The sequence below is a fragment of the Pongo abelii genome, chromosome 4, assembly GCF_028885655.2.
Source record: "Pongo abelii isolate AG06213 chromosome 4, NHGRI_mPonAbe1-v2.0_pri, whole genome shotgun sequence".
NCBI lineage: Eukaryota > Metazoa > Chordata > Mammalia > Primates > Hominidae > Pongo > Pongo abelii.
Window position 1 is genome coordinate 136,791,311 of NC_071989.2, and position 12,290 is coordinate 136,803,600.

The following is a 12,290-nucleotide window of genomic DNA, read 5'->3' on the forward strand; positions in this document are numbered from 1 at the left end:
CTCCTCCTCTCCAACAGAACATCCACAATTCTACCTCTCTGCTCTTAGTAGGTTCAAACACCTTTCAGGATTATGACACTGAGAGTAAATGCTTAGAAAACTCTCCCTGTCCCAGTGACTTCCCAACAGCTGCATGCACTCATCACTGGTTTTGTTCCAGGATTTTATTTTAGAATGATGTGTTGTTCTCTATTATTCATTTTCATGTTAGTTTTCTGTGGGATTAGAAGAGGAGGAATATTCTGCTATCTTGAAATAGGAGTTTCTATAATTGAGTTTGCTTTAAGTAAAGTTTTTTAATTGTATAGGAATAGCTTGTGTTAACACAGCATGAATTAAAGTTAGACTTTATAATGATCTCGTTAACTTGGTTAATGTAGGCAGCCAGGATGAATTTGTTTTGGCTGTAACTATCTTTAATAATTTATTCTAATCAAATAAATCGGATAATAGCCAAGTTTACTTTTTACTTGGCTATGTAGAAGGCTTGGAAATAACTTTCTACTCAGGGCATCTTTTGTTCATTCAACAATTGAGGAGCTAGCAACATCTGCCTGATTTCAGCTGAGATTAAACTCCTCTACTCTTCTCACATGCAGTAAGACTAAAGAAATTATGTTTCTGGTGCACTAACGCCATATGAAAAGAACACAGATCAGCATTTGTTTTGCAGAAACCAATTTAGGGTCTGTATTGCTATTTCTTTATTCATGACCTTATCCTGTGTCCTAGCTAGGGCCTGTGTCAAATATGTGAATTCCTATGTGCATTTCGTATTACCTGGAAAGGAGCAGAGGCTTGGCATCAATGTTACTATCATCAATGATGAAGCACGAGATGAAATTTAACAAACAATTTTCTTCTGCTATATCTTCAGTTTTGAAGCATTTGAAGTAGTTTAAAAGCCTAATCCCTAAATATCACATGGTACAAATTAATAATTATGCCAGTTTAATTTTAATATATTTTAAAAAATTTTAGGAGCATCCTGTTCATTTGAAAACCTAAAAGATCCAAAGCCAAGTACTAATCTTGAACAAAATGTCACTCCTAATTAGAGTAGGTTCATGAGATAAAAACAAAAAAAGAAGAAACTTTGTAAGAAAATTATACATCATATGCACGTGGCAATTTGTGATATATTTAAAGTTCATAAATATTGGAAAAGGGCTTAATGACACTTTTAACATTTTTAATTCACTTGTTTTATGATAGCTTAAATTTTAAGTCCTATATGAGTTAACTTTGGTCCTTTAACGTAGAATAAAATGGAAGAAAGTAGATTAAATGTGGATTAAGCACAACGGCTAAAACTCAAATGGCTCTCAATATTAAAGCCATCAAGAATTGATATGACTGATTTCATAGCACCCTAGGAGGGCACACCTTTCTGACACTGCTTAAGTCCAGAATGTTAGCATGGCAACAGTTTAAAATAAAATGTGGGGCCAAGATGGCCAACTAGAAGCAGCGCCGCTCAGAGGCTCCCATCAAAAAAAACAAAAGAGTGTGAATCCTTCACTGGCAACCAACGTATCCAGGTTCTTTCATCAAAGTTGACTAGAAGGCTGGCGTGATCCACAGAGAGAAGGATGAGCAGTGTGGTGCCGCAGCCCACCTGAGAGCCACACGGGGATGGGGAACCCCCTCCCCGCAGCTAAGGGAGGCCATGAGTGAGTGTGCTACCCAGCCTAGGAAACTGTTTTTTTCCAGAGAACTGTGCAACCCACGAATCGGAGGACCCCACTCTCAAACCCACGCCACAGGGGCCTACCATCTCAACCCTGGAACGCACAGATTATTACAGCCTCTGAGCAGGAATCTGCTTAAGCCTACAGAGATCCCCAGGGGTTGTGGCGACCAGCACCAGGTGCTGCTGTCTGCTCTCTAAGCCTTTTGAGTTCCTCGGGGGAGGGGCAGCAATTAAAAAAAAAAAAAAAAGCAACTGCTGAACACACTAAGCTCTCTGGGCACAGGGAAGGGCTGCACCCATTTCTATAGCTCCCGGCTGTGCTTTTCCCCTGCTGGAGCCAGGGAGGTTGGATGGCTTGGTCCCAAGACTTGTCCTCACAGCCCAACACACTGGCTGTGGCAGTCTGAGGCCAGAGTGCCTCTTCAGGTCTAACCCTGACCCATCCTTCCTCAGTGGGTGGGGCCTTCCTACAGGATCTCCAATAACTCCAGCCAGAGGCTAAGAGACAGAATTTGGATCTCCCTGGGCCTGAGCCCCTAGGGGGAGGGGTGGCTGCAGTCTCTGGGGATCAGCAGACTTAGCCTCTCCTCCTGGTAGTTCTGAGGAATCTGGGCAGCCCAGGAGAGTGGGGTTCCCCCCCCAGCGAAACACACTCTCTCCACCAAAGGACAAACTGCTTCATTCAACGGATCCTGCTCCCAGTGGCACCCAACTGGGTGAGACCCTCCAAAAGGGATTGTCAGACTCCTTATAGAGGAGAGATCCTACTGGCATCAGGTTGGTGCCCCTAGAGGTGAGAGGTCCCAGAAGGAGCAGGCACCCATCTTTGCGGCTCTCCAGCCTCCTTGAGTGACATCTCTAGTCATGGGGGCGAATCAGATGAATAAGACCTGAAGTGAACCCCCAGCAAACTGCAGCAGCCCTACAGAAGAGGGTCCTGACTACTAAAAGAAAGACAAACAAGCAGAAAGTGACAACAACAGCATCAACAGCAATAAAAAGGCCCCCATAAAAACCCCATCCAAGGGTCAGCAGCTGCAAAGATGGAAACTAGACAAACACATGAAGGTGAGAAAGAATCAATGAAAAAATGCTAAAAACACAAAAGGCCAGAGTGCCTCTTCTCCAAATGACTGCAACATCTCTCCGTCAAGGGTGCAGAGCTAAATGAAGGATCAGATGGACGAATTGACAGAAGTAGGCTTCACAAAATGGGTAATAAAAAACTATGATGAGCTAAAGGAGCATGTTCAAAGCCAATGCAAAGAAGCTAGGAACTTTGATAAAAGGTGAGAGGAATTGCTAACTAGAATAACCAGTTTAGAGGGGAACATAAACGACCTAAGGGAGCTGAAAAACACAGCATGAGAACTTCATGAAGCATACACAAGCATCAACAGCCGAATCGACCAAGTGGAAGAAAGGATATCAGAGTCTTAAGACCACCTTACTGAAATAAGATATGCAGACAAGAATAGAGAAAAAAGAATGAAAAGGAATGAACAAAGCTTCCAGGAAACATGGTACTTCATAAAATGACCGAACCTACGACTGACTGGAGTACCAGGAAGAGACAGGGAGAATGGAAGCAAGCTGGAAAACATATTTCTGGATATTATCCAGAAGAACTTCCCCAACCTAGCAAGACAGGCCAACATGCAAATTCAGGAAATACACAGAACACCATTAAGATACTCCATGAGAAGATCAACCTCAAGACACATAATCATCAGATTCTTCAAGGTTGAAATGAAGGAAAAACTGTTAAGGGCAGCCAGAGAGAAAGGTCAGGTCACCTTCAAAGGGAAGTACATCAGACTAACAGTGGACCTCTCAGCAGAAACTCTACAAGCCAGAAAAGATTGGGGGCCAATATTCAACATTCTTCAAGAAAAGAATTTTCAACACAGAATTTCACATCCAGCCAAGCTAAGCTTCAAAGCAAAGGAGAAATAAAATATTTTCCAGAAAAGCAAATGCTGAGGAATTTCGTTACCACCAGGCCTGTTCCTCAAGAGCTCGTGAAAGAAGCACTAAATATGGAAAGGAAAAACCAGTACCAGACACTGCAAAAAAAAAAAAAAAACCCAAAATATAAAGACCAATAACACTATGAAGAAACTGCATGAACTAGTGTGCAAAATAACAATATCATTATGATAACAGGATCAAATTCACACATGACAATACTAACCTTAAATGTAAATGGGCTAAATGCCCCAGTTAAAAGACACTTATTGGCAAACTGGACAAGCTGTCAAGACCCATTGGTGTGCATGTGCTGTACTGAGGAAATCCATCTTACATGCAAAGACACACACAGGCTCAAAATAAAGGGATGGAGGAATATTTACCAAGCAAATGGAAAGCAAAACAATGCAGGGGTTGCAATCCTAGTCTCTGACAAAACAGATTTTAAACCAGCAAAGATCAAAAAAGACAAAAAACGGCATTATATAATGGTAAAGGGAACAATTCAACAAGAAGAGCTAACTTTCCGTTGAATTCATAAAAGCACCCAGATTCATAAAACAAGTTATTAGAGGCCTATAAAGAGACTTAGACTTCCACACAATAATAGTGGGAGACTTTAACACCCCACTGTCAGTATTAGACAGATAAATGAGACAGGAAATTAACAAAAATATTCAGTACTTGAACTCAGCTCTGGATCAAGTGGACCTACTACATGCCTACAGAACTCTCTGCCCCAAATCAACAGAATATACATTCTTCTCAGTGCCACTTATTCTAAAATTGACCACATAACTGGAAGTAAAACACTCCTCAGCAAATGCAAAAGAACTGAAATCATAACAGTCTCTCAGACCAACAGTGCAATCAAATTAGAACTCAGGATTAAGAAACTCAGTCAAAACCACACAATTTCGTGGAAACTGAACAACCTGCTCCTGAATGACTCCTGGGTAAATATTGAAAGTAAGGCAGAAATCAAGAAGTTCTTTGAAACTAATGAGAACAAAGAGACAACGTACCAGAATCTCTGGGACACAGCTAAAGCAGTGTTAAGAAGGAAATTTATAGCACTAAAAGCCCACATCAGAAAGCTACAAAGATCTCAAATCGACACCCTAACATCACAATTAAAAGAGCTAGAGAGGCAAGAGCAAACTAATCTAAAAGCTAGCAGAAGAAATACCTAAGATCAGAGAAGAATTGAAAGAGTTAGAGACAAGAAAAACTCTCCAAAAAAAATCAATGAATCCAAGAGCTGGTGTTTTGAAAAAAATTAATGAAATTGATAGACTGCTAACTAGACTAATAAAGAAGAATAGAGAGAAGAATCAAATAGACACAATAAAAAATGATAAAGGGGACATCACCATTGACCCCACAGAAATACAAACTACCATCAGAGAGTACTATAAACACCTCCACATAAATAAACTAGAAATCTAGTAGAAATGGATAAATTCCTGGACACATATACCCTACCAAGACTAAACCAGGAAGAAGTTGAACCCCTGAATAGACCACTAACAAGCTCTGAAATTGAGGCAGTAATTAATAGCCTACCAACCAAAAAAAGCTCAGGACCAGATGGATTCACAGCTGAATTCTACAAGAAATACAAAGAGGAGCTGGTTCCATTCCTTCTGAAACTATTTCAAACAATTGAAAAGAAGGGACGCCTCCCTAACTCATTTTATGAAGCCAGAATCATCCTGGTATCAAAACCTGGAAGAGACACAACAACAACAACAACAAAAACTTGCTAAAACAACAACAACAACAAATTGTGAAAATCTTCAATAAAATACTGGCAAACTGAATCCAGCAGCACATCAAAAAACTTATCCACCACCATCAAGTCAGCTTCATCCCCGGGATGCAAGGCTGGTTCGATTGTTCAACATACACAAATCAATAAACATAATCTATCACATAAACAGAACCAAAGACAAAAACCACATGATTATCTCAATAGATGCAGAAAAGACTTTCTATAAAATTCAACATTCCTTCATGTTAAAAACTCTCAGTAAACCAGGTATTGATGGAACATATCTCAAAATAATAAGAGCTATTTATGGCAAACCCACAGCCAATATCATAGTGAATGGGGAAAAGCTGGAAGCATTCCCTTTGAAAACCGGCACAAGACAAGGATGCCCTCTCTCACCACTCCTATTCAACACAGTATTGGAAGTTCTGACCAGGGCAATCAGGCAAGAGAAAGAAATAAAGGGGATTCAAATAGGAAGAGAGGAAGTCAAATTGTATCTGTTTGCAGATGACATGATTGTATATTTAGAAAACCGCATCGTCTCAGCCAAAATCTCCTTAAGCTGATAAGCAATTTCAGTAGTCTCAGAATACAAAATCGGGTGCAAAAATCATAAGCATTCCTATACACCAATAATAGACAAACAGAGAGTCAAATCATGAGTGAACTCCCATTCACAATTGCTACAAAGAGAATAACATACCTAGGAATACAACTTACAAGGGATGTGAAAGGCCTCTTAAAGGAGAACTACAAAACACGGCTCAAGGAAATAAGAGAGGACACAAACAATGGAAAAACATTCAGTCCTCATGGATAGGAAGAATCAATATCATGAAAATGGCCATACTATCCAAAGTAATTTATAGATTCAATGCTATTCCCATTGAACTGCCATTGACATTCTTCACAGAATTAGAAAAAACCCATTTTAAATTTCATATGGAATTAAAGAAGGCCCTGTATAGCCAAGACAATCCTAAGCAAAAAGAACAAAGCTGGATGCATCACACTACCTGACTTCAAACTATACTACAAGGCCACAGTAACCAAAACAGCATGGTACTGGAACCAAAACAGACATACAGACCAATGGAGAAGAACAGAGACCTCAAAAATAACACCACACATCTAGAATCATCTCATCTTCAACAAACCTGACAAAAACAAGCAATGGGGAAAGGATCTCCTAATTAGTAAATGGTGCTGGGAAAACTGGCTAGCCATATGCAGAAAATTGAAACTGGACCCCTTCCTTACACCTTATACAAAAATCAAGATGGATTAAAGACTTAAATGTAAAATCCAAAACCATAATAACCCTAGAAGAAAACCTAGAGAATACCATTCAGGACATAGGCATGGGGAGAGACTTCATGACAAAAATGCCAACAGCAATTGCAACAAAAGCCAAAATTGACAAATGTGATGGAATTAAACTAAAGAGTTTCTGCACAGCAAAAGTAACTATTATCAGAGTGAACAGGAAACCTACAGAATGGGAGAAAATTTTTGCAATCTACCCATCTGACAAAGGTCTAATATCCAGAATTTATAAGGAGCTTAAACATATTTACAAGAAAAAGACAACCCCAGCAAAAAGTGGGCAAAGGATATGAACAGACACTTCTCAAAAGAAGGCATTTATGTGCCCAATAAACATATAAAAAAAGCTCATCATCACTGATCATCAGATAAATGCAAATCAAAACCACAATGAGATACCATCTCACACCATTCAGAATGGTGATTATTAAAAAGTCAGGAAACGAGATGCTGGCGAGGCTGTGGAGAAATAGGAATGCTTTTACACTGTTGGTGGAAATATAAATTAGTTCAACCATTGTGGAAGACAGTATGGTGATTCCTCAAGGGTCTAGAACCAGAAATACCATTTGACCCAGCAATCCCATTAGTGGGTGTATACCCAATGAATTATAAATCATTGTACTATAAAGACACATGCACACATATGTTTATTGCAGCAGTATTTACAATAGCAAAGACATGGAACCAACCCAAATGCCCATCAATGATAGACTGGATAAAGAAAATGTGGTACATATACCCCATGGAATACCATGCAACCATAAAAGGGAATGAGATCATGTCCTTTGCTGGGACATGGATGAAGCTGGAAGCCATCATCCTCTGCAAACTAACACAGGAACAGAAAACCAAACACCACATGTTCTCACTCATAAGTGGGAGTTGAACATTGAAAACACGTGGACACAGAGAGGGGAATAACACACACCAGGGCCTGTTGGGGGGTGGGGGGAGAGAACTTAGAGGACGGGTCAATAGGTGCAGCAAACCACCATGGCACACATATACTTCTGTAACAAACCTGCACATTCTGCGCATGTATTCGTTTTTTTAAATAAGAACTAAAGCAAAATAAATAAATAAAATAAAGTTACTGATTTTCTCACAGCTTAATTCTTTAAGTATTATCTTAATTTCCTGTTGTCCCTCATTTTCCACAGCTACCCTGTTTATTACAAGGGCATGTTTCGTTCACAACTAATTGCATCAGCTACAGGATATCATTATCTTCCAAACTTCAAAAGAACCATGATTTAGAGCTAGTGTTAAGCTATTTACAGTTATCATCCACATAGTTGAAATTTATTTTTAACTCTATAAAACTTCTCAATCATCCTATAAAAAAGATCACTTTTTTTTAATGTCATATATATACCATGTTTTAATGTATTATTTTTTCATGCCCCATCTCTTCCAAATTAATTTGGCATAAGTATTCAGGAAACAGTCTAGGAATTTAAAGGAAAAAAATGAAATCACAGTAAGATGTCTTAAAATAGCCTGAACTATGGATTAGCATTTAATTGAGAACTTTCTGACTATGCCACGATTTTGAAATAAAGCAGAACTTTTCAACGTGCTTTTCCAGACATTTTAATCACACGGCAAATTTCATTTTGTTCCTGTTACTGTGTTAATCCCTTAGAATTTTAGGCAAATGGAGCCTGAAACTTATCTTTGCTGCATAAACAAAATCAAATAAGTAATCCTTCAGACATTATTAAACCCTAAAGGACATTCAGAAAGTTTGAGATCAGATGACACATTTTTTATAATTGTGTTTGGGAAAAAAAACTAGGCCTCTGACAAAGTATGAAAGTAAAAAAGCATAAGTATAAATACAGAACATGAGGAAAGTCAATAATTTGGAATGTTTTGGTTGACGTTAAAAGTTTTTCTTAACCTGAACTGTTTCTTTCTCTGAAATAGTGGGTTTTGGAAGTATTTCAATCTTAATGTCATTTATTAATTCAAAAGGTATTTGCTGAGCTTCTACTGTATATTAGGCACTGTTCTAGATATCTGAGACATCGGTGAATAAGTGAAAAAGATTTCTGCAGTCATAGAGCTTACATTCTAGCTAAAAGAGAATTAAAAACAACAAATTGTTAGTATGTTAGAAGGTAATAAAGGGTACCTAATAAAAAGTAGTACTATAGTAAATTCAGTCATTATTAAACTAGTAAATCAATATAGTAGAGTATTTTATTTTTAATAATAATCTATATCCATTATATAAATTACATGGTAATCTATACACTAAGATGTAGTAAAGACTATATGGAGCACAGTAAAGACAGATACAATATAATATAGAATATCTTCCTATAGAAGAAACTGTTGCACTATCAGGAACTCTATATAATCAGACTAATATTCATACCAAAACATATAGAATTTTACTATCCATAGTAAACAATAGATTAAAAATGGCATTTGATTCAATCTTCATCATTAAGGCCTGAGCTGTGTTCATCACTAAAAAGAACTATTCTAAGTCCACAGCTCACATATGTGAGCTTTCATATGTGATTAAATATCAAGTTCGTAAATGTTTTAGTTATATAGTCATCCCCTTGGTATCTCTGTAGTTCGGATTCAAAATGATTTTAGAAATAGACCATTTTAAAAATATACCTTTTATAAAACTACAACACTAACAAAAATCTGTGGATGCTGCTGTCAGAGACACATTTACAAAATTATGCAGAACACTCACATTTTATTATTCAATGAACTAAAGTTATGTATGCGCTCCCCAAACTATAATTCTCATTTGAGATTTAAGACACTGACCAGGCTTTCTACAATGTAAGATTTACACAGGCCCAATAGATAACATCTTCACTTGTGACACAGCTTACTAACATCAATTTGAAAGACTTTGGATCTAACTTTGTGCATGTTTTAATTATAGAAAATAACCCTAACTCTCCAAGTCTCAAATATGAATAATATTATTTATGTGAATAATACAAAAATCATTTCTGTTTTCCTGTGATCTTACTGCTATGCAATATGAAGGCAACTGCCATTTGAGAAGTCATTAGAGAGACCATTTCCGAGCTCTAAAAATGGATTTAAGACATATGATATCAGAGAAGTTGCTAGAAAAAGGTAAGAACTGTGGCAGCTGAAAATTAATTAAAATAATTAATCAGTAAATAGGTAACAATTTTTGGCTACTTGGATTGTAGTCTACTAAGGTAGCATCCTCAGGGCCCTGATCTGGCCCTAATATAAAAATCAATGTCATGAATGTAGTTAGGGAGTGTCAAAACCCAGAGATCATGACCAACCCAGGTTATAAACTCTGTAATAACTACAATCATAGACAGAGTTCACATTTTGTTTTTGAAGACACTATTAATAATGATAGAGGGCCAATATTAGGTGGCTTTCTTCTCCCTGTTACTTGGGTTCAGGTTCTCACAACTTGAATGAGATAAAGAGAGAAAAAATAGGTTTTTCCTGGGTATTTGCATGTGTATAGTACAGGGAGGAGTCATGCCATCTAGATGAAAATAGAGTGGTTCATCCTCTGATCGTATTAAATATTTTACACTGTACTTTTACATTTCCCCCAATTCTTCATCTCTTTCTCTTCTCCATTAATGTCAAAAGTTGAAACAATTATTTATTAGGTGGCTAAAAGATAAACCTTCTCTGGTCAGGGTTGTTAACGAGGCCACTCTTGGAAATCAGTATTCTGTTAAAAGCTACCATCCAGTGCCAGATTCTCCAATTCCAGCAAAAAGAGAAGTGGCAGGTCTGCGATGGTGTGCACAGGCAGAGAGCTGACTCACCTTGGCAAGCTCCAGTGCGGATGTTGGGGATGAAACCCCGCCGGCAGGGCTGAGGCTGGGCTGGACACATCTCACAGGGATGGCCCCACGCCCGTCCAATGGTGGCACAGCACAGAGTCTTCGTGCAGACAATGCCTGTCAGCTGCCCTTGGCACATCTGGTTGTTGACCTGAGTGAAACACGGGCCTGTCCTGTAATCTGGAATGTGAGAGAAGAAAGAAAGACAGGTTTTATGATCATATTCTAATCTTATACCAGTGCCTCCAAATGCATAAAACAGAGACTATTTCTTCTGACCAAAGTGTCCAAAGACAGAAGGCTAGAGAGTTTCATGTTAAAAATTCATAATTTTCCATTCATGAGAAGTACCTTAAGAGACTTCAATGTATTCCACACTAGACATTGTAAATGGGTGGCTCAGGGCTGTGTCTGGGATACAGATGTGCCTCCTTGGCCTGAATAATGCTTTTACAGAATTTAAATTAGTAGCCAACATTGTAAACTTGGGAAATTCCACATGAAATTTGTATTTCTGGCTTCTCTTGAAAAATTGGAAGTTCTGGTCATGCTAGACCTGCCATGTCACACGGCACTGGTGGGATGAAGTGTGTTTTCTCCAGGACACCACTAAGTCCCAGCTCGGTACATTCACTGATGTTCCCTTCCTGGGCCCTGAAGGCATCAGCATTAATGACTCCTCGTTACTTAGCGGAGATTTTCTTTTCTGACTAGGTGAACAAGGGTTTAGAAAATTAAAACGAATCAATAAAGATATGCTTCTTCCATATCACACATATATTTGGGCAATCTAAACTGCCTATAAATATTCAGTTCTAACAATCTGATTTCTGTTTCTGCGTCAGTCAGTTTTGTTCTACGGGTAGCCTAGTTAGGAAGATCTCATTAATAAGGCACATAGTCATCAATTCCTTACAGGTAAGTTAGTATTATATGATCGCTCCTCTCTAGCAGGTGACTGTACATTGTCCAGCTCTGTTATGGTGATAACAAAAGCCTTAGTAAATGTATGGCATGTGTGATACATAGGCAAATTCTTCTATGAATATTAAGTACAGTCCATTTAGATCCCTGCCTCTCAAGGTTTCTATGGACCAGCAGCATCAGCATCACTTTGGGGCTGGGTAGAAATGCAGACTCAAGCCCCACCCTGACCCACTAACCCGGGTTCTGCATTTTTTAACAAGACAGGGCATTAATAGGCACCTTGGAGTTTCAGAGGGGCTGATTTAGACTGCAGGCAGTTTGAAAGTTAGTACTGGGTATTTCTACTCTATCCTGCTTTCTTCTATGATTTACTTTCAGTGAAATTTTTGGATGATCAGTAAAACAGAACTGAATCATGAACTAAATAATTTTTAATTTCAGCTTTGTTGTTGTTGCTGTTTTGAGAGATACAAGAAATCAGAGAAAGGTCAGTTTTCTGAGGATTCACCAATTCAATTATTCTCATTTGCTATAAAATACAACAGAAATAGGGGAAAAAGTTGTGTGTTTTTCCTTACACACAAGGATTATGTCAATACAGTTTATTAATTCTTGGGAATACAAAATACCACTCAGGTTTCTTGATAAGGTCTAACATAAATCTACTCCAAGGGGAAAGCTACACAGATTTAATTCATAGTTTCATGAGAACAAAACTACCTGACATTTAAAGGAGGAAGAGTCAATAATGTTGGTATAATTTTTATGA

At 38.2% G+C, this 12,290-nt stretch overlaps 1 protein-coding gene across 2 annotated transcripts in view; it reads right to left on the reverse strand.

Annotated features, from left to right (window-relative positions):
- The window catches only part of FBN2 (fibrillin 2), a 283,862-nt gene that overhangs the window by 194,965 nt on the left and 76,607 nt on the right, over window positions 1-12,290 (reverse strand). For both annotated transcript variants that reach the window (XM_024246978.3, XM_054555893.2), the window contains one exon: window positions 10,577-10,774. In XM_024246978.3, coding sequence (XP_024102746.2) covers window positions 10,577-10,774 — 198 coding nt within the window. The remainder of the gene's footprint in view (window positions 1-10,576; window positions 10,775-12,290) is intronic.